This window comes from Malaclemys terrapin, chromosome 7, assembly GCF_027887155.1.
Source record: "Malaclemys terrapin pileata isolate rMalTer1 chromosome 7, rMalTer1.hap1, whole genome shotgun sequence".
In the NCBI taxonomy this organism is placed as follows: domain Eukaryota; kingdom Metazoa; phylum Chordata; order Testudines; family Emydidae; genus Malaclemys; species Malaclemys terrapin.
Genome location: NC_071511.1, coordinates 58,615,463 through 58,638,146, shown reverse-complemented (window position 1 = coordinate 58,638,146; position 22,684 = coordinate 58,615,463). Strand labels below are relative to the sequence as shown.

At 47.9% G+C, this 22,684-nt stretch overlaps 1 protein-coding gene across 1 annotated transcript in view; it reads left to right on the top strand.

Moving 5' to 3' along the window:
- LOC128840644 (cytochrome P450 2H2-like) overlaps positions 1 to 22,684 on the top strand; it is a 30,167-nt gene that overhangs the window by 5,852 nt on the left and 1,631 nt on the right. Inside the window, exons 3-7 of the mRNA XM_054034913.1 lie at positions 6,554 to 6,703; positions 12,540 to 12,700; positions 18,035 to 18,211; positions 18,584 to 18,725; positions 20,596 to 20,783. Of these exons, the coding sequence (XP_053890888.1) occupies positions 6,554 to 6,703; positions 12,540 to 12,700; positions 18,035 to 18,211; positions 18,584 to 18,725; positions 20,596 to 20,783 (818 nt within the window). The remainder of the gene's footprint in view (positions 1 to 6,553; positions 6,704 to 12,539; positions 12,701 to 18,034; positions 18,212 to 18,583; positions 18,726 to 20,595; positions 20,784 to 22,684) is intronic.

Below are 22,684 nucleotides of genomic sequence, written 5' to 3'. Positions count from 1 at the left end.
CTGCAGAACTGCTGCCTAGCCATTCGGTCCCTAGTCTGATGCAGTGCATGGGATTCTTCCGTCCTAAGTGCAGGACTCTGCACTTGTCCTTGTTGAACCTCATCAGGTTTCTTTTGGCCCAATCCTCTAATCTGTCTAGGTCCCTCTGTATTCTGTCCCTACCCTCCAGCGTATCTACCACTCCTTCCAGTTTAGTGTCATCGGCATACTTGCTGAGCGTGCAATCCACACCATCCTCCAGATTATACAGTTGGGAACCCTGATGTGCACAGTTGCAACACTCACACTATAGGAACTCTTTTATATTTACAAACATCATTTATTAATACATTTAGTCCTGTCACAAACACCCCAACTCAGTAAGGTAGATAGAGATACTATGGAATGTACATCTGCACATCCATATACTCACACCATCCCTTGCAGAATAACCTGAAATGCTAGCCATCATCTTCCTCATTACCGTCACCTCCCTCATCATCACCAGTGACCATCATTCTGGCACCTCCCAAGGACTACATCTCTCTCTCCTACTGCCCTAGGTTGGGATGCCACTTTTATAGTATCTTACGCTGATGTTGCTATGTTTGATGCATATTCAGTAGGGGATTTCTTCCCTTTTCCTTATTTGTATTTCCTCACCTTACTAATGTTGGAGTGTCTTTTTCCTATAGATTGGTACATCAATGATCTCAACTTATTATCATATACGTCCATTCATTACCATAGCCTTTTGTTGTTAGGTATCACATTTGTTATTTTTGTCCTAACTGGTTATTTTGGTTCTTTCCAAGTTCCAAGTTGTGGTGTACCTGCTAAGTTTAAAAGGGTCTGAACATAGGAAAGCCCCTGTGCCAACCTGCTTTAATGCATCCTCTATGTTAAAGGTCACAGCCCTACATGGACCTTATGCTTTAGCTCATCACCATCTATCTAGGTAAAGGTCCCAAACATATGTATGCTAACTTTGCCTTACCTCAACATACAGGGTGTGGCCTGCAGGCCCCTTGTGTTACAGCCAAAATATACTCTAATATAAACCTGTTATAATAAAACAAATAATCAAACCCATAAGAAAATGAGAAATGTATAAGAAAAGATATATAGGCAAGCAAGCAGGCTCTTAGATGTATCTCGTGTACCTGTTATGTACGTCAGTTCATTGCCAGGACACTTCTGTGGTTGAATTATTTACCTGTGGTCAGAACTTCCCTTTAAACTCTATTTTCAACTCCCCAAATACTTCGGGTTTTCTGTTGGGCCGTTTATCTGTTCAAAATTCATAGGCCTCAAGCTTTATATTCACTTGCTGAAGCTGATATCGTACAGGATACAGGCCTGCAGGTTTCTTGCATTACTGCTGAATATAATGCAAAGCAGAATATAACAAAGGCAAACTAGTCCACTGGGGTACAACTTGGAGCTCGCAGTTTTTTGAGATTCTTTAGCAGTGAGGGAACAATAACTAGGGGAACACCAAGATGGCCTCTTTCGGAAAGTGGTTTGTTTCATTCATGCATTACAGTTACCCGCTCGTGTAGTTACTTTATTACACATTAAAAACTATATTAAAAGAAAGCAGCCTGCAAAGTCAAGTCCTCGAACGTAAGGAAATGCAGAATTAAGGCGCCCTGTGTGACTTTAAATCTGCTGCGTTGTGGCAGAATTATTAACTTCCTCATGGGCTTTTTTTATCAAGTTCATCACCTGAGCAATTCACAAATATTTATTAATTTATCTTCACAACACCGCTGGGAGGTGAGGGGATATTATCATCCCAATTTTACAGCTTGGGAACTGAGGCAGAGAGATTACGGTAAAACCACTAATTTTGGTCTCCCGTTTGAGATGCCCAGGAACAGATTTTTTCAGAGGACTCAGATTTATGTATGTTCAAAGCACAGCTCCCATTGACTTGAGTTGCTGTGGGGGTGCTCAGCACTCCAGGGGCTCAAGTTGGGCACCCAGAAAATGAAGAACACAAGGATAGTGACTACCTGAAAAAAATTTGGTTGAAGGGATTTGTCTAGTTGCATCACATAGGAATGCAGTGGCTGGTAGAAGGGTAGAATCCAGTTCTCCGGGGCAGCATTCTACTGCAAGTTCATGAGACCATCCTTTCTCTTCCTGCAGTTCTCTTCCTCATTCATGGCACTTCTCCCAGCTTCTGCAACAAATAAGGCCAGGTTGCAGAGACAACAGCCTCCTTCACTACAGTACTCCGATTCATTGACAAATCAGGTTCATCCTCTGCACTGAACGAGGCTGGGCACCCTGTAGAAAAAATAATGTGTGGCTCATAGAATTAATGACTGCATCATAAAGGCACAAGATAGGGTTGCCCCCACAATCTTAATTCTGGCATTTCCTAACCTTTGAGTGCTTGTCTTTGCAATGTTAATGTTGTTTTAAAATATTTTTGTGTGTGTAATTTCCTAGCATTTTCAAAAAGCAAAAATTCCATCATCTGGCCTCATATTGACACCCGCATGGTTCGTCACCAAGGTTGGAATCGTTAGATCCCTGGCACAGACCTCTGCCACTTGAACTAATGGAGTAACTGATAGCAATAGTAGGTTGTCCTTTTCTGTATGGAACAGTGGTAGATGGAGATGAGATATAGACTTTGCCAGTAGGTTTCACAGATATTTGTTGACAGCAGACAAGCGGTGAGTCTCAGGAATGTCGGGTTCCATTCCAGTCTCTAAGGGGAGTGTTCTCTAGTAGTTACAGACCCTTCTGCTTGTTCCTCCCAAGCTTGACCACTTTTGCCCTGTCCCCTCCAATCTATATCCCTGCCCCAGTCCTTTCTTGTCCCACCCCTGGCTCCTCTTCCCAGTCCCATTCTCCTTGCCTTCCTTACTCAGATTTCTCATCCCAGCCCCAGTCTCCTTGCCCAGATAATCCTATTTCTCCCCTCTGGGCTCCCTGTCCAAGGCCCAGTCTCCTCCCTGCCCTCATTCTAACTCTGTCTCTTTCTCCCTACCCCCAGAGCCCATCTCCTTGCCCAGTCAGTCCCAATTTTCCCCTCTGGCTTCTCGTCATTCCCATCCATCCAGGTTCCTTCTCCTAGTCTCCCCCTTTGCTGGCTCTTGTCCCAGTTTCTTTGCCAAGCCAGTCCCAGTTCTCCCCCTGCACCCTGCCTCCTTCTCAGATAGGTTGCCCATCTCCCCTTTTCCCCCTCACACTGATTCATGGTCCCAGTTTCCTTGCACAGCACCTGTGTTAAGGCTGTATCCCCACTTTGAACTTTAGGGTACAAATGTAGGGGCCTGCATGAAAACTTGTAAGCTTAACTACCAGCTTAGCTCTGGTCCGCTGCCACCATCCCAAGGCTAATTTCCTTCCCTGGGTAGCCTTGAGAGACCTTCACCAATTCCCTGGTGAATACAGATCCAAACCCCTTGGATCTTAAAACAAGGAGAAATTAACCATCCCCCCTTCTTTCTCCCACCAACTCCTGGTGAATACAGATCCAACCCCCTTGGATCTAAAACAAGGAAAAAATCAATCAGGTTCTTAAAAAGAAGGCTTTTAATTAAAGAAAAAGGTAAAAATCATCTCTGTAAAATCAGTATGGAAATTAACCTTACAGGGTAATCAAACTTAAAGAGCTCAAAGGACTCCCCTCTAGTCTTAGGTTCAAAGTACAGCAAACAAAGATAAACACTCTAGTAAAAGGTACATTTACAAGTTGAGAAAACAAAGGAAAACTAACACGCCTTGCCTGGCTATTTACTTACAAGTTTGAAATAGGAGAGACTTGTTTAGAAAGATGTGGAGAACCTGAATTGATGTCTAGTCCCTCTCAGTCCCGAGAGCGAACACCCTCACAAACAAAGAACACAAACAAAAACCTCCCCCCCCCAAGATTTGAAAGTATCTTGTCCCCTTATTGGTCCTTTGGGTCAGATGCCAGCCAGGTTACCTGAGCTTCTTAACCCTTTACAGGGAAAAGGATTTTGGAGTCTCTGGCCAGGAGGGATTTTATAGTACTGTACACAGGACAGCTGTTACCCTTCCCTTTATAGTTATAACAACCTGCTCATCCCCCAGTTCCTCATCTGATCTGAGTGAGTTCTCCTTCCATCCCTGCCAACTGGGTCCCAATCCCTCCTGTTTTCGTGGCCATTTCCCAGTCCCAGTCACTCCTCCCAGCTCCCTGTCCCAGTCTCCTGGCCCAATCAGACCCAGGCTCCTCTCCCTTCCCTGGCTCTTAGTTCCAGTCTCCTTTACCCCCGCCCCACTCCCAGCTGCAATTAGAGGGACAGTCTGGCTTTCCCCTCTAGTCCTGGAATAGAGCATGCTCAGGTGCTCTGTGAACATGGTGCATGCATAGAATGGTCAACACTAGGAGCTGAGAAGACAGAATGTTATGTTATTTTAGCCACTAAACCAGGAGTGGACAAACTTTTTGGTCCGAGGGCCACATCTGGGTGGGGAAATTGTATGCAGGGCCATGAATGTAGGGCTGGGGCAGAGGGTTGGGGTGCAGGAGAGGGTGCAGAGAGTGGGAGGGGGCTCAAGGTAGAGGGTTAGAGGGCTCAGGGCGGGGGGTTGGGGTGAGGGGTGCAGGAGGGGTTTGGGGTGTGGGCTATAGCCCGGCACAGCTTACCTTGAGTGGCTCCGGGGTGGCAGCAGCATGCAGTGGGGCTAAGGTAGTCTCCCTGCCTGCCTTGGCCCCGCCCCGCTCCCAGAAGTGGCCAGCATGTCTGGCAGTGGCTCCTGGGGGTGGGGTGGGGCAGGCGGCTTTGCCGCACACTGCCCTCGCCTATGGGTACCACCCCCAAAGCTCCCATTGGCCACAGTTCCCCATTCCCAGCCAATGGGAGCTGCAGGGGGCGGTGCCTGCAGGTGAGGGCAGCACATGGAGCCCTCTGCCACCCCCTCTCCCAGGGGCTGCCGGGACATGGTGCCGGCCACTTCCAGGAGCAGCGTGGGGCCTGGGCAGGCAGGGAGCCTGCCTTAGCCCTGCTGTGCCACAGGGCTGGCAATCCCACAGGCCAGATTGAAAGCCTTGACAGGCCGGATCTGGCCTGCAGGCCCTAGTTTGACCTCCCTGCACTAAATCCTCAGGTCTCTACTGAATATGTGCAAATCTTAATGTTCTTTTAACATAGTTTTTGGTGTGTAATTCCCTAGGTTTTTAAAATAGCAAACTGAAAAACCAGAAATTCCATCATGTGGCATCATATTGACACCTACATGGGTCACCAGCAGGGCTGGAACCTTTAGATCCACTGCAAAGACCTTTGCCACTTGAGCTAATGGAGTAACCGATAACAGTAGTGGGTTGTCATCTTTATATGTGGCCCAGCACTAGGAGCTGAGTGGTGCTGGTGTATGTCCAGTGATGACAATATCTTTGGAGACTTTAGTCACTAAACTCTAAGTCTCCACTGACAATATGTGAAATGCGATTTTTCAAGGGCTTATAACTTAGTGACATTTGGGTAGATTTTCATGGGGATGGCAAAGTCACACATTGACACACAGGCCAGCCCCTAGCCAAATTTCAAATCCCAGCTCTGACAAATGGGAGTGCTAGAGTTTCTCAAAGAAAAGGTCCCAGCATTTTTTAACATGGGCGGAACAACATATTTTTCCCTAACCTTGTTCATGGAAATGGCTGAATACTTTGGCTGAAATATTCAAAAAACGTTCAACATGAGGCACACAGAAAAAATTTAGCCCAAATGGTTACAATTTGGCAAACTGTGTTTCCCAGTTTACTTCTAATTTGTAGTTTGTGCCAGTACATATACTTTGCTCTAATTACTGTGACTGGAAGAATTCTCATTACTGTGATGAGCCACGCTCTGTTAGAGAACAAACTACAGGTATTGGACATGTTAATTGTGACAGGGTGCTGGCTAAGAAACTCCAATCAAGAAAGGGGAATTGGAACTGACTGAGTAAGCCCAGGCCTAGCTGGCCTCATTAGCTAGGGGCGACATAAAGGCTGGCAGGAAGGAAGCCAAGGGGAGAAGGAAAGGGGAGGAGCCAGAGAATAGAGGGAGTGGGAACTCATCGCTGCTGTCTGCAAGACTGAAGCTGTTTGTAGCTACAAGGTGGTGGGAAAGTAAACTGTAAATAAAGAGCACCTGTGATTACACCAACACAGAAGTCTCTAGCTGGTTTGTGGGCCCAGCAGGAGCAGAAGCTAGAGGGGCCCAGCTGCACCTTGTTACAGTAATGAATTGAATTATTTTTCTTCCTCATAATTGCTCTGAAACTGCAATGAGTTTAATGTGTAGGATATTGTGGTAAATAAACATATCAAACAGATAAAGTACGGTGTGATGACCATGTAACACAGTCTCCCAAGCAGAACACAGATACAAATAAAATTTGAGTTCAAGGTCATAAACTCAAAAGATTATGAACAGGATTATATGACAGGGTTGACTGCTATAGCAGGGGACTGGACTCAGTGACCCGGAAGGTCCCTTCCAATCTTATGTTCCTATGAAACTTTGAATAAACAATGTTTGGGTGGGTTTGAAAGTCTGGCCCCTCCCTCCTTTCTTTCCCTTTCTCTTCCCTTTTTCAGGTATTTCTATGGCCAGTGGGGTGCCGTGGAAGGAGCTACGCCGATTTACCCTCACCACTTTGAGGGATTTTGGGATGGGGAAGAAGAGCACTGAAGAGCGAATCCTGGAGGAAGCCCATTTCCTGGTGGAAAGACTCAAAAACACTCACGGTGAGGACCAACTTTATGTCTGTTGGAAATTAGAACTGAAGAGTCAGTTAAAGTCTTTCTGCTTTTCATGATATTAACTGTTTGGTTCAAACACCTTCTAACTAAAGCCTTTAGCTGCACATATAAATAACTGTGTTAATATAATATAAAAGTATGTGGGCAAAGGTCTAAAGATGACCTTTTCTGGCTGTTGTTCCCTACCCACTGATCTATGGCCAGTGAGCAAATGGAAAATGTTTGTCTAGAGTTGGCAGAAGCTAAGACAGTGAACCAGGTAAGAGTGGATCCATTTATCTTCAGTCTGCTGCGTTAATGAGACACCCAGGCCTAGAGTTGCTTATTCTGATTTTCATCTCTGCTACACGTCTGATACAAATTTGGCACCTACATTCTATAATGATGGGCTCCCACAGGAATGATTGGAAACCACTGTGTAAACGGACAGTGCTTTATACGTGACCCACTAATTATTACTATTTATATTCCAGTAGTGAGCACAGATCCCAAGATTGGGGCTTTATTGTGTGTATGCTATACAAACAGATAGGAAGGACTGTTCTGTACTGCAAGCAGCATACATTTGAAATAGACATGAAAAATAAAAAGTGGAGGAAGGAAGTGTGATGGATCTGCTAAGCAGGGGACTATATGGATGCCATCCTGGCAGACATGCAGGAAACATCTTGCCTGGTGTATTTTGATGGCATCATCACTGGGAGGTCATTTGAGCAGCACCCGCAGAACTTGGGAGCTGTGCTGGAGTGGCTACTCCAAGCCAACTTAAAGGTGAATTCAGCAAAATGCCATTTTTTTCTATGACAAAGTAAATTACTTGGGGCATATGATCTCAAGGGATGTTGGTGGTGAAGCCATCCAGTCCTGGTCAGTGCCGAGTGCTGTCACTGAGGAGCAGCGTTTCATTGGTCTGATTTCATACTACTGGAGAGTCATTATTTGTTTTGCCACAATTGCACAGCCACTGCTCAAGCTGGCAGAGACGAGGTGGATGTTTGAGTGGACTAGCCCTGCCAAGATGCCTTTCTGGAACTAAAGTGGAGGCTCGTGTCTGTAACAATACGGGCCTACTGAGATCCCCAGCACCATCCATTCTAGATACATGCCAGTGAAGCTCGTATTGGTGCTGTCTTGACTCAACCATATGGAGACAAGGAAAGAGTAGTTGCATATGTCAGCAGGATGCTGAACAAAGCAGAGCAGACCTACTCCGTGGCTAATATAGAGTTGCTGGCAGTGGTGACCTTCACAAAATATGTTTGCCACTTCCTGCTGTGGAAAGGATTCCTGTGAAGAACAGATCATGGTTTCCTCAGGGAGCTTCATAATTTCCATGATGCCCAAGGACAATTGCACTGGTGGCTGGAACAGCTGGCTCAGTTCCAGTACCAGATAAGACACCATCCAGGCTAACAGTACACGAATGTTAATGCTCTGTCCAGGAGACTGAGCCTGGACAGTGCTTGCAAGGAGGGTGGTTGTGAGAGGCAGGTGCCAGCTTGAGATAAGAACAAAAGCCAAAAGCAAGCTCACACCCAACCAACCAACCAACCAACCAAAGGGGGCCGCCTGCCAGACGAAGGTGCTGCCCCGAAAAAAGATTGTGATCGCAGGCATATTGGCCAGAGAAAAGGGGGCACTCGTGAGAGGTGGGTGCTGCCCCGTTACAGGGACATTTGGGGATGGAGAAGCTTAGCCAAAGGGTTTGAAGTTGATGCTACTGGCCTGGATGGTGCAGGTCGTTTAGGGACCATGGACGTCTTGTTATACCTGTAGGGCCCATAAGACAGATCATCCTACACCCAGAGCACCCATGGTTACCACCCAGACAAGCCACCCTCTGGAAATGGTAGCTATGGTTATTCTGGGAGAGTCAGTCAGTACACCCTTGTGAGAGAAGGCTACTTCTCTGAGTGGGCAGAGGCTCATCCACGGCCTGATCGAGAAGCACAAATGGTTGCTAACCTCACTCCTTGCATTCCAATGGCAAAAATTTTGAATCATGCTTATTCTAAGTGGTGTGTGACGTCCTTCAGATAAATAAGACCTGTACTACACCTTACCACCCACGGTCAGACAGGCTGTTGGTGTCAGGAATCAGGGGCTGTCGCAGAGTCCATCTCTGGGCAACCTAACGAGAGCAGCTGGCCTGTGATAGGCTGCCTGATTAGCTACACCACCTGACTGGTGGGAAGAGACAGCGGACCAGCTCTTAAGCCCAGCTGCAGCAACAGTTTGGCGGCTGCTCAAAGCATTTGCCCATGGTTGTGATAGCTCCTGCTCCTGCCTTGCCTCATTCCAAGTAACCTGGCTCTGATCTTTGGCTCCAATTCTTGACTTTTGACTTTGGCTCTGGCACCTGACTTCTGGGTCTGACCCTGGGCTCCTACTCTCCTAATCCTGGCTACCAACTCCTGCTCTGAGCAGAAGGCATGACCAGCCACACCCAGGTCTCTGCCAGGTGGAGCATCTGAACTGTACATTCGCAGCTATGTTGTAGATGCCAGTCAACAGAACTGGGACAGTTTTCTTCCCTAGGTCATGATGGCCTACAGGACTAATGTGCAGTCGTCCCCGGGGTACACACCATATAATATGTTTGGGCATGTGACCACTTTCCTAGCAGAATTGCTGGACAGGGTAGCCATGACAGATGAGTATACTAATCCCACAGAGTACCTAGCACTTGACAGGCTTCCTCAGTCCTGCTGTCCAAGCAATAAAGCCTCACCAGGGCCACCTAGAGAGAAGGAGCCCTAAGATTTATGGGGGACTGCCCAGATGTACCAGGAGGGTGAACTGGTTTGGGTCCACAGAAGGAAAAGGAGTTTGAGTGCTAAGTTGCAGCAAAAATACAGGGGCTCGTACAGGGTGGTCAGTCAGGCGTCAGAGGTATTTTGTGCACAATCCACTTCCTCAATGGAAACAGTCCTACATTACAACAGGCTAAAATCTACTTTGGTCCTTACCCAGCTGAAGATATGATCAACTTGTCACAGCAGGGCCGAGGCAATGACTGAGAAAGCCACAGTCAGCTGAGAGGTTGACTCCCAGAGCACCGGAGAGGACCAGGCCGGGGCGAACACTAGCATGTGTCTCATTGAGTAGCAGCAAACCATCATATGGCACAGCCAGGTGTGGCCTTATCAGAAGGAACCAAAATGGACGACAAAGAGAATCATCAACAGTGGGAGGTGAACCTATAGCAGAGATGGTAGAACCAGTACCGGGGAGGGAATTCTGTAGTCTGGGCTGAGGTGAGCCAATGAGTGAGCAAAACACAAAGGACCCAGCGATACAGGAGAACCTGAGGCCACAGGAAGAGCACAGAGCCCCCTGCTGGCACCAAGACTTCCAAATGGACTAGCACTATGTGTAAGGATGCATCCTTCCGCAGAGAGGAGGGCAGTATGATGAGTCTGCTAAGCAGGGAACTAGAAGTCCCATTGGCCACCTCCCTACTGCACTTGACACTTCCCTTTCCCCTGGTCAGGTACGGGGAGAGATCCTGAACCAGGAAGTAGCCAGACTATGTTGGAAAGCAGAAGCCACATGGCAAGCAAGGAGCTGTGGAGAGGTTGTATGCAGAGAGGAACCTCCAGAAACTGTAGACAGAGTCCCATGTGGAACAAGCTGCCAGACATTACAGTTGGGGGCAAGTCACTGGTAGGGTTGCCAGGCGTCTGGTTTTCAACCGGAACACCCAGTCGAAAAGGGATCCATTAAAAGTCATTAAAAGCCATTAAAAGTAGGAGCCGGCACTAGGGGTGAGGGCAGCGTGCGGAGCCTCCCTGGCCACACATGCACCTAAGGGCCACAAGGACCTGGTGGCTGCTTCCTGGGAGCCACGGTAAGTGCCGCAAGGACCCCGCACTCCGAACCCCCTCCCACATCCCTGCCCCAGCCCTGAGCCCCCTCCTGTACCTCAAACCCCTCATCCCAGAGCCCACACCCCTAGCCAGAGCCCTCACCCACCCTGCATCTCAAACCTCTCGGCCCAAGCCCAGAGCCCACAACCCCAGCCAGAGCCCTCACCCCCCTCCCACACCCCAACCCAGGGTGGGGAAGAGTGAGCGACAGAGTGGGGGATTGGAGCCAGCAGGGGGTCGGACTCGGGGCAGGGGTGTTCAGTTTTGTGTGATTAGAAAGTTGGCAACCCTAGTCGATGAGGGAGCAGCAGCAGCAGCTGGGCAGGGAGCCGTGCAGAGGAACCCCAATGAGAGACACTAATGGAGCTTGGCCTGGAAACCTGAAAGCTCCTATTTGCTTGGACAAAGACTGTGCTGGAGAGGGTGCACTAGGCACAAGCCCTGAAGGACCGTGACTCTCACCTGGACTGCCTCAGGGCCAAACAGCAACCACTAGGCCTCACTGGGAACTGTAACTGTTTAAGCCTCTGTACCTAGGGTATCTGCACCCTTTGCTGCCAGCCCTGACCCCATTCTCTTTCCCTGAGCCGTGTGACTGAGTGACTATTGAGCCCCATTAGGGCTAGTGCCTACAAGACCTAAAGCGCTTGCCTCCGAATCAAGTACACCTGGGGCACTATTGGTACGTTGGTTCTTTGGTGTAGTCCAGCTCCGAGGAGCCCAAATAATTACAGGATTGTTTCCCTTATTTAAGTAATAGAAAGCTGAGAGACAGAGAGATGAAGTGACTTGCTTGAGGTCACATCTGGGATGTCTGCAGTGGAGCTGGGAATTGTTCCCAGATTTCCTGAGACCCAGGCCACTGCCTTAACCACAGACCATCCTGCCTCTTGCAATATTTAATGCAACACTAAGGGCTACACTGAAGTTGGCTCTGCCCATCTGGTGAATTGTGAGTGGGAGAGGAGAATGCACTGAGACCCTTCCCCACCCCGGTACCACATTAGTGCTGCTGCTGCTGCTACTTGTGCACCCTGAGCCAAGGGACAGCTATTGCTGTTCGGAATGAGTCAAAGAAAATCGACGTGTGAGAGACATGAGCAGGGGTCTGGTGCATGAAGAAAATGCTGCTTCTGGATGTTCTCCATGAGCACTATGGTGTCAGGTAAGAGAAGTGAACTCTTGCCGATAATTCCCAGGAATGTTGTGCTGCTCCCTCTGATGCTGCAGCCCCAGGTTAGCTCTCAGTGATCAGCCCCGTGTGTTCCTTGTGTTTATGAGGAAGGGAGAACCTGAAACAGAAGCTAAGATGTCACTCGTGAGCCAGTGGGAAATTCAGCCTTTCCAGCTGCGTTAGCTGAGCTGTGGGGCCTGCTTAGTGCACTCCGAAGGCAGAAAGCAGACCCATCCCCCCTGCTGTTGTGCTGGGAGCCTTTACTCCTTCCCTAGCACAACGACAGTGTATTTACGCTGCACGGCCAGGGCTTGCAGTGCCAAGGGGAGATTGCTGCGCTCTGGGAGTTAGTGATGATGCTACAACAACACGTGCAATGGCTCAGGCAGAGCCCTCTGAGCAGGATCCTGTTGTGAAAGGGTTGGGATCCTTTCTGTGAAATGCGCCCCAAGTCAGACAGGCAGGTGTCACTCAGAGAGGCACTGATGGCCCCTGGTCAGACCAGAGTGTGCCAGGCAGAGAGCAACAGAGCAGATAGAGTGAAAACTGATTGCCAAGAAGAAAAGTTGCAAGTGTTTTTAATTTAGCGTGTGAGAGGTAAGAGTGGGGATTGGGGCAGCCCTAACCCACCCTCCCCAGGGAATATTGCTGTCAGCCCCACCTTGAGTTTTGCCCTGTGGTTGGAGATACATAACACGCCCATGCTGCCCATGACTCTGATGCTGACAATGAAGACACTGAATTAAAATTGATTCTTATTACTTTTGTTTTGCTCCAGGGCGGCCCTTTGACCCCACCCTCTTCCTCAACCATTCTGTCTCCAATGTCATCTGCTCCATCGTCTTTGGGGACCGGTTTGACTATGAAGATAAGAAGTTTGTGACTTTAATAAATCTCATAGAGGAAAGTAACAAGCTCCAGTGCTCTCCCTGGACAGCGGTATGTTCAGGGATTTATTCTATTCTTCTCCTTTGTACTGGGGGAGGGGACAGAAATTTCTTTCTTTAACTATTAATTTTCCATAAACAAGTGTTATTTCAGATTCCCATAATGCTTTCCTTCTCGTTAGGTTGCAGCTACTACCAAACCCAGCTTCAAACTTGTTTCTAAGGGTATGTCTACACTACGGGATTAATCCGAATTTATATAATTCGAATGTTGGAAACAGATTGTATAAAGTCAAATGTATGTGGCCACACTAAGCACATTAATTCAGCGGTGTGCGTCCATGTACCGGGGCTAGCGTCGATTTCCGGAGCGTTGCACTGTGGGTAGTTATCCCATAGCTATCCCATAGTTCCCACAGTCTCCCCCGCCCATTGGAATTCTGGGTTGACATCCCAGTGCTTGATGGGGAAAAAAACATTGTCGCAGGTGGTTCTGGGTACAACCTCATCCCTCCCTCCATGAAAGCAACGGCAGACAACCATTTCGCGCCTTTTTTCCTGGGTGAACACTGCAGACTCCATACCACGGCAAGCATGGAGCCCGCTCAGCTCAAGACAGCAGTCATGAACATTGTAAACACCTCGCGCGTTCTCATGGAGTTTATGCTGAGCCAGGACCAGAAAAACGAGGCGAGGAGGCAGCGGCGGCGGCAGCGCAGCGACAAGCGTGATGAGGACATGGACACGGACACGGACACAGACACACAATTCTGTCAAACCGCGGGCCCTGGTGCTTTGGAGATCATGTTGTTAATGGGGCAGGTTCTATCCATGGAACGCCGATTCTGGGCCCAGGAAACAAGCACAGACTGGTGGGACCGCATAGTGTTGCAGGTGTGGGACGATTCCCAGTGGCTGCAAAACTTTCGCATGCGTAAGGGCACTTTCATGGAACTTTGTGACTTGCTTTCCCCTGCCCTGAAGTGCCAGAATACCAAGATGAGAGCAGCCCTCACAGTTGAGAAGTGAGTGGCGATAGCCCTGTGGAAGCTTGCAATGCCAGACAGCTACCGGTCAGTCGGGAATCAATTTGGAGTGGGCAAATCTACTGTGGGGGCTGCTGTGATCCAAGTAGCCCAAGCAATCACTGAGTTGCTGCTACGAAAGGTAGTGACTCTGGGAAATGTGCAGGTCATAGGGGATGGCTTTGCTGCAATGGGATTCCCTAACTGTGGTGGGGCGATAGATGGAACCCATATCTCTATCTTGGAACCGGAGCACCAGGGTACCCAGTACATAAACCGCAAGGGGTACTTTTCAATGGTGCTGCAAGCACTTGTGGATCACAAGGGACGTTTCACTAACATCAACGTGGGATGGCCGGGAAGGGTTCATGACACTCGCGTCTTCAGGAACACTAATCTGTTTAAATGGCTGCAGCAAGGGACTTACTTCCCGGACCAGAAAATAACTGTTGGGATGTTGAAATGCCAATAGTTATTCTTGGGGACCCAGCCTACCCCTTAATGCCATGGCTCATGAAGCCATACACAGGCAGCCTGGACAGGAGTCAGGAGCTGTTCAACTACAGGCTGAGCAAGTGCAGAATGGTGGTAGAATGTGCATTTGGCCATTTAAAAGGTTGCTGGGGATCGTTACTGACTCGCTCAGACCTTAGCCAAACCAATATCCCCATTGTTATTGCTGCTTACTGTGTGCTCCACAATCTCTGTGAAAGTAAGGGGGAGACCTTTATGGCAGGGTAGAAGGCTGAGGCAAATCGCCTGGCTGCTGATTATGTGAAGCCAGACACCAGGGCGATTAGAAGAGCACACCAGGAAGTGCTGTGCATCACAGAAGTTTTGAAAACCAGTTTCATGACTGGCCAGGCTACAGTGTGAAATTTCTGTTTGTTTCTGCTTCATGAAAACCCGTCCCCTTTATTGACTCATTCTCTGTAAGGAACCCACCCTCCCCCTTCCCCCAGCTTGCTTTCAAAGGAAATAAAGTCACTATCATTTAAAAATCATTTATTCTTTATTAATTGATTATAAAAAGAGGGAGAGAACCCGGGTGGGGTTTGGGAGGAGGATCGGTGGGAAGGAAAAGGCCACTAAAAAAAGGTTAAAAAAATGACAGCCTTTTGCTTGGGCTATCCACTGGGGTGGAATGGGAGGGTGTACGGAGCCTCCCCCCCCCTGCGTTCTTACACGTCTGGGTGAGGAGGCTATGGAACATGGTGAGGGGGGAGGGGGTTATACAGGGGCTGTAGCGGCACTCTGTTATCCTGCTGCCATTCCTGAAGCTCCACCAGACGCCAGAGCATGTCTGTTTGCTCACGCAGCAGCCCCAGCGTTGCATCCTGCCTCTTCTGATCTTCCTGCCGCCACCTCTCATCTCGAGCATCTCTCCTCTCCCCACGTTGGTCCCTCCTGTCCTCACGTTGGTCCCTCATGTCCTCATGTTGGTACCTCCTGTCCTCACGTTCACTGGCTTCTTTCCTATACTTTGAAACCATGTCCTTCCACTCATTCAGATGAGCTCTTTCACTGCGGGTGGATTCCATGATTTCCACGAACATCTCGTCTAGCGTCTTCTTTTTCTGACGCCTTATCTGAGATAGCCTTCGGGACAGACGAGGGAGGCTTGAAAAATTTGCAGCTGCTGGAGGGAGGGAAAAAAGGAGAGAATTTTTTAAAAAGATACATTTTGCAGAACAATGCTTATACTCTTTCACGGTGACCAACACTATTCACATTACATAGCACATGTGATTTCTGTGCAAGGTCGCATTTTGCCTCTTAATATTGAGTGCCTGTGGCTTTGCTGCTAGAGATCACAGACGCAGGTCCGGGCAACAGAATTCGGCTTGCATGCAGCCATGGTAAACCATTGTCTTTCGGCTTCTGCGCCCTCCTTTCCCACATACCAAGCAAAGCCCGTTGAGTGCTGCGGTTTTCCTGTTAACCTTCAGCAGCAGAAAACAAACTAACCCCACCCCCCATCCAATTCTCTGGATGATCGCTTTATCCCTCCCCCCACCACGTGGCAGGTATCAGAGAAGATCCCTGCAGGAACCAAACTAACACTCCCATCCCTGCCATGAATTCTCTGGGATGATCACTTTACTCCTCCCCCCACCACGTGGCTGATATCAGGGAAGATCCCTGCTAGCCAAACGCGAAAAGCTCAGGGCCAATTCCCCCCCCGCGCTTGGCTAACTGCAGGGAAGGATTTCTTTTCAGCCACAGACAAAAAGCCCAGTAGGAACGGCCACCTCTGTCCCCTAATTAAATTCCCGTATTTCAACCAGGTTACCATGAGCTATATCACTCTCCTGAGGATTACACAGCGAGATAAAGAACGGATGTTGCTTGAATGCCAGCAAACACCGGGACCATACGCTGCCAGGTTTTGTCATGCAATGATACCAGATTACTTGCTGCAATCATGGCGTGGTCAAGTGTCCTACCATGGAGGACAGAATAAGGCTGCACTGCCCAAAAACCCTGTGGCAAGGCTTTTGGAGTACATCCAGGAGAGCTTCATAGAGATGTCCCTGGAGGATTTCCGCTCCATCCCCAGACACGTTAACAGACTTTTCCAGTAGCTGTACTGGCTGCGAATGCATCCCAAGTCCTCAGGGCAAAGTAATCATTAAAAAACGCTTGCTTTTAAAACAAGTTTTATATTTTAAAAGGTAAACTCACCTGAGGTCCCTTCCATGGGGTCATGGTCTTGGATACTGGCTTGGGGGAGGGTTGGAAGGATACTTCAGTCAGGCTGAGAAAAAGATCCTGGCTGTTGGGGAGAACGGAGTGCTGTGTGCTCTCCGCAAGCTCGTCCTCCTCCTCCTCCTCCTCCTCCTCCTCCTCCTCCTCCTCCTCTTCCCCGTCCGCAGAATCCTCAGGTGTAACTGATGAGATTACCCCCGCCTCAGAATCCATGGTCAGAGGTGGGGTAGTGGTGGCCAGAACTGCATGCAGCTCGGCGTAGAAGCGGCATGTCCGCGGCTCTGACCCAGAGCGACCGTTTGCCTCCTTTGTTTTTTGATAGGCTTGTCTGAGCTCCTTGACTTTCACGCGGCACTGATCTGAGTCCCTATTGTGGCCTCTCTCCATCATGCCCTTGGAGATTTTTTCAAATGTTTTGGCATTTCGTCTTTTCGAACGAAGTTCTGCTAGCACTGAATCCTCTCCCCATATAGCGATCAGATCCAGTACCTCCCGTACAGTCCATGCTGGTGCTCTTTTTTGATTATCGGCCTGCATGGTTACCTGTGCTGATGAGCTATCTGTGGTCACCTGTGCTTTCCACGCTGGGCAAAAAGGAAATAAAATTCAAATGTTAGCGGGGCTTTTCCTGTCTACCTGGCCAGTGCATCCGAGTTCAGATTGCTGTCCAGAGCGGTCACAATGGTGCACTGTGGGAAAGCTCCCGGAGGCCAATACCATTGAATTGCGGCCACACTAACCCTAATTCGAAATGACAATATCAATTTTGGCGCTACTCCGTTCGTCGGGGTGGAGTACAGAAATGGATTTTAAGAGCCCTTTATTTCAAAATAAATGGCTTCGTTGTGTGGACAGGTGCAGGGTTAATTCGATTTAACGCTGCTAAATCCGAATTAAAGTCATAGTGTAGACCAGGCCTAAGTATTGTTTAAATTCCCACACAAAAACACGTCATTAGCTCAGAATTAAATTTGCTTATGGATATTCACTGTCAACATTTTCGGTAAAGGAAGTTGCCAGTTAAAATGTTAACATCCACACCAATCACGTCACATGCCTTATTACATAAGCAACATGATAGTGAATGTGAACATATTTCTCACCTCCAAAATAAACTCCTTTTCACTTCCAGCTCACAGCCACTTACCTCCACGCCCCCTTCCTGAAAACCTCACTAAATGTACCAAATGAAGGGCCAAACTGTCTGCTGGCATAACTCATTCGAAATCAATGGAGTTACATTGGCAGAGAATGTGGGTCTCTTAAATTCGACCTCAGCACGACTAAAGTAAATTTCCCTTTGAAAATCTATAATGTGCTTTCACTTGGCAAGAAAATCTGTGTTCAGAGTTAAGATAGAGCACTTCAGTGTGATTTTTCAAGAAAAAGATGTGTCTATTGAAGATGGTTTTATTTTGAAAATAATGGAGAGTCTTTTAGCTAATGTAACTGAATGTCACTGAACTTTGTGTGTGGAATATATATGCATTGGGTAATGTGAGTTGGTAACATTTTCAGAGTTCTTTAGAATCCATTTAGAAAATGTGTCACAGAAGAGTCTGTGCTGCTGTAGTCATTTGAGTAAATACTATGAAGGAAGCTTCTCTACCCAGGAAAACCAAGATGTGGGTTTTTTTTTTCCATCTTTACAGCTGTACAATTTTTTCCCGACTCTCATGCATTACATCCCTGGGCCTCACCAGAGAATCTTTAAACACTTTGAGGAGTTGAGAAAGTTTGTTCTGGAGAGAGTGGAGATACACAGAGAGTCCCTGGAGCCCAGCTGCCCTCGAGACTTCATCGATGCTTTCCTCATCAAAATAAAACAGGTAGGTGATAGCCGCAGCCCTTCCCCTTTACTGGGGAGTGGGTTATACATATCAGTGCTATTTATTTGTTAAGGAACAACAGAGTACGTGGCTTTTCAGAAGCCCCTAAAGGGAGACAAGGAAATTATAATATAAAGGGGGAAGCCCTATTCACCTCATTCATGTAAAACCACCTTAGTGAACAGAAATGGCCCAAAGCACTGCAATAATGCTGCTGTAATCTCCAGTACTATGGCCCATTTCTGTAGGATTTGTATAACGATGCCAGGTGGGTCACATTTTGGGTAGAAGATGAGACTTCTTTGGCGTCTGACAATAGATCCAACGCTTTTACAATCAATTATCAACCATCTCTACCAAATCTTTCTGCAGGAGCAACACAACAGCCAGTCGGAATTTACCCCTGAGAACATGTTAAGAAGAACATTAGGCTTATTCTTTGCTGGAACAGGGACAACCAGTGCCACCCTGAAACATGGACTCCTGCTTCTTATGAAATACCCAGAAATAGAAGGTAACAGTCTCACTCTCACACACACACACACACATATACACACACACACAATGTCAAGTCTTGGGGAGATGTGAGGAGTGCCTGGCTCTCTAGATCAGTAAATGTAGGCAGAGCCTCCCCCATTAAATCACCAGATACCATCTGACCTGGGTTGGCAGTGACCCGCGTGACTGCCATGTGGTGGATGTTCTTTGATTCATGTGAAGTGAGTTGAAGATGTGTTGGGGGACTTTCTTACTCCACTCCCCTGCAGGCAGAAGTTCTCATCCAAAAAGCACCAGTACAATGGGCATTACTTGTCCCTATATTGGCCATCTGAGCAGAGGATCCAAAGGCTGAATTCCTCTCTCAAATCCAGATCAGCGTTCAAGTTCTCTGATAAGGGAAGTGTATGTGTATGTCTACACTACAATTAAACATCTGTGGCTGGCCCAGGTCAGCTGGGTCTGGCTCATAGGTCTTGGGCTACGGGGCTGTTTAACTGCAGTATAGATGTTTTGGCTTGGGGATCCTCCCTCTTCGTGGGGTCCCTGAGCCTTGGCTCCAGCCTGAGCCCTAACGTCTAAACAGCCCCGTAGCCTGAGTCCTGCGAGCCTGAGTCAGCTGACATGGCCAGCCACGGGTGTTTAATTGCAGTGTTTGTAAAAGAGAAGCCTGCACTGCCACTAACCAGGCAGTGTCTGTTCTGTGGGTAACAGATGCTTTCACATTCCAGGGCTGTCAAACGGGCCCCTTTCCCCTGAATGAAGGCAAAGGCAAAATGTTTTGCCCTTGGATTTAATGGGCTTGTAGAGGACAGGATCATGTAAGGGCTTAAATCAAAGCTCTGCCAGTGCTAAAAAAACAGCTATATCCAGTGCTAATTCCAACTTCATATTAGCAGGGCCATCCCTAGCTATTTTGGTGCCCTATGGAGCCCCAACGCGGGGGGGAGGGGGGGGCTGTGTGGGGCCCCGCCACAGGCCTCCACGGGAGGGAGGGGGTTAGCTCCAGGCCTCCAGGGGGGAAGGGGGAGAGGGGTGCTGGCCACTTCCTGCAGGAAGTAGAGTGACCTGGCCCCAGCCTGCTCCGCTCCCCTGGTTCCCAGGCTTGGAGGGAGGGGGGAACTGCCCCCCAGCACTCACCGGCGGCACGGCTGGGAGCCAGGGGAGCAGAGCAGGCTGGGGCAGGGTCACTCCACTTACCGGTAGGGTGACCAGACAGCAAATGTGAAAAATCGGGACAGGAGGTGGGGGGTAATAGGAGCCTATTATAAGAAAAAGACCCAAAAATCAGGATTGTCCCTATAAAATCGGGACATCTGGTCACCCTACTTACTGGTGAGTGCAGGCCCGACCACTTCTGGAGTCCTCAGAGGAGTGTGGGTGGGGCTGGGGCAGGAAGAGGTGGGGCGGAGCAGAGGCGGGGGCCCTGGGGAAGAGCCGGAGCAGGGGCTGGAGCAGCATGCAGCTGCACAGGGCACCAGGAAATTTGGTGCCCCAAATTTTCTGGTGCCCTACACAACTGCGTACTTTGCCTATGGGTAAGGACGGCCCTGCATATTAGCAAATGGCCTTGCAGGGGGAGATGCTTTGGGACTCTCTTGCTTAGTAGATATTTAGATGCACTGGTGATAATTTTACATTGTGCTCTAGTTAGTAATAGAACCAGGTATGAACAATATCACTGCCCAGTAATTACATTGTTGGCCCTTTGTCATAGATACGAAGTACAGTAGTTTCTGTAACACAAAATTTGACCTGTTTTGTTATATTCCCAATGTCCATCTGCTGAGACTTGTGTTTTGGGGGCAGAGCAACAGACTGTTGGGCAAATCTATGGGAATCCTGTTCTTTAGTCTTGGTGTTAAACCTCATTAATTTGATGACAGAGAAAGTTCACGAAGAGATTGACCGTGTGATTGGCCGAAGCCGAAGCCCCTGCATGGCGGACCGAAGCCAGATGCCCTATACAGATGCTGTGGTCCATGAGACCCAGAGATTCATCTCTCTTGCCCCTCTTGGTGTCCCACGTGCTGTGACTAGAGACACTCGTTTCAGACAATACATTATCCCCAAGGTCAGTTCTCGGGGAAAGGGCCAGTTCTTCGTTCACAACAGAAATAGTTTGGCCAGTTTTTATGTGGTCGGAGTTTTAAATAATTGCCAGGAATGTACCAATTATATTGAAATTTTCTAAGCCCCTGTATGCAGACTTTCATAGTCTGCAGGTTAGGGTTTCCATCCAGAAGAGGGTTTGAGAGCCTAGTTGCGAAGCAGTAAGCTATGGAATAGAGAATAACTTTAGCAATGATGTGCAGCTAAGATTTTGGTATCACACCAATGCGTGCAATCATTCCCCTCTTTTGGGGAGCCAAAGGGGGGTGTTTCTGGGGAAACTTCTTGACACTGTTAGGTCAAATCAAAACAAAATAGCGCATGCAAATGGGTAATGAATGAATAAATTTAAAAAGGATCAGAGTTCCCCACACCTTTGCCCATTTCTGGAATTGAATGCAAACCAGTACAGATAAATACACAACACAAAACAAACCACGCTTCAAGGCTGAGGTTTCTGTAAAATTGAGTCGGGCTCTTACTGTTAGTCGGATGATGCCAGTTACTGAACTCAGTTCAGCCAGCAAGCCAAAAAAAAAATCAGAAAAAATATTCATTTAGCTTCTGAAAATCTTTGCAATTTGTCAGCAAGTTGGAAAAATCTGGTCTACCTCAGAAATCTTGGTTTGGGTTTTATCCCCCTTCTTTAACGCTTTAGCCCAGTGGATAGGGCACTTTCCTGGGATGTGGGTGACCTAGATTTGTACCTCCACTCTGGAGCCGGGACTTGAACTCAGATTTCCCCAGTGAGTATCCTAAGTACCAGGCTATAGACTATGCTGGGGTGAGTCCTCAATCTCTCTTGCTGAAGCTATTCTGTTTTGTATCAATACTTAAATATTCAGTGAAGCAGGGACTCAAGCACAGTTCTTCCCCCTCCTAGCTGAGTGCCCTAATCACCGGCATTTAGGTTATTCTGTTCTCAAGTCCTCCTGGTCAAGCAGTTCCACTTTGTATTTTCATTAGGCCAAAAACCTGGGAGTTAAGAAATGTGGATTGAAATCTTCCCTCTGCTTGATTCAGAGGAGGGATTTGAATCCACATCTCCTGCCTCCCAGGTGAGTGCCTTTCTCACCAGGCTATAGAGTCATTCTCGCTGGCTCAGTGGATGTTTAAATGTTAATAAAAAGTGGAACAGCTTCCTAAGGACAGATTGAAAGGAGCCTATCCTGGAATATCTGAGATCTTGGAGGTTAGAATCCTCATTTTGGATGGGGGGGGGAAGAGCTGAGTTCAAATTGCTGCTCCAAATTGGGGATTCAAACTTGCATCTCTCACATCCCAAGTACCTTAGCCTCTGGACTAAAAGTTATAGGAAGACACACACCCTGACTCATATGTGTTTTCTGAACTTTTTCCCAGACAAAACTAATTGGGTCAAATTTGCAAATAGTTTCAGATCAGCTGAAACTGCATTTCTGGTGGATAAACTGTATTTGTCTGATAAATTTTACCCAGTTCTAATCTCCACCAAACTCTGAACCTGTTGAGGTGTTAAAATGCACCAGAACTCTCCATACTCGGGGCGGGGTTGCTGAGTTTCACTGTAAAATTGCATGGGGCTTTTAGCTTAATTATGAATTATGGGGAAACTGTTGGTGTGATCAATACAGTATCTTGACCAGGAAACCTCAAATGCTTCAGAGCATCAGCTCAGAGGTGCAAGTGAAATTTCTAGATCTTAGCCAAACTCTCCCCAAACTTTTTGATGTTGAATTCAGGATAATGATCAGATAGGAACAACCTCTCTGAAGAGATTTCAGGATTTCCCTGTGGATGGGACTTCAGTGGGATTAGCTCTTCTCATGGAATTTTAATATTTCTACTTCTGGTTGAAAACATGAAGTTCAGGAGCTGCAAGGA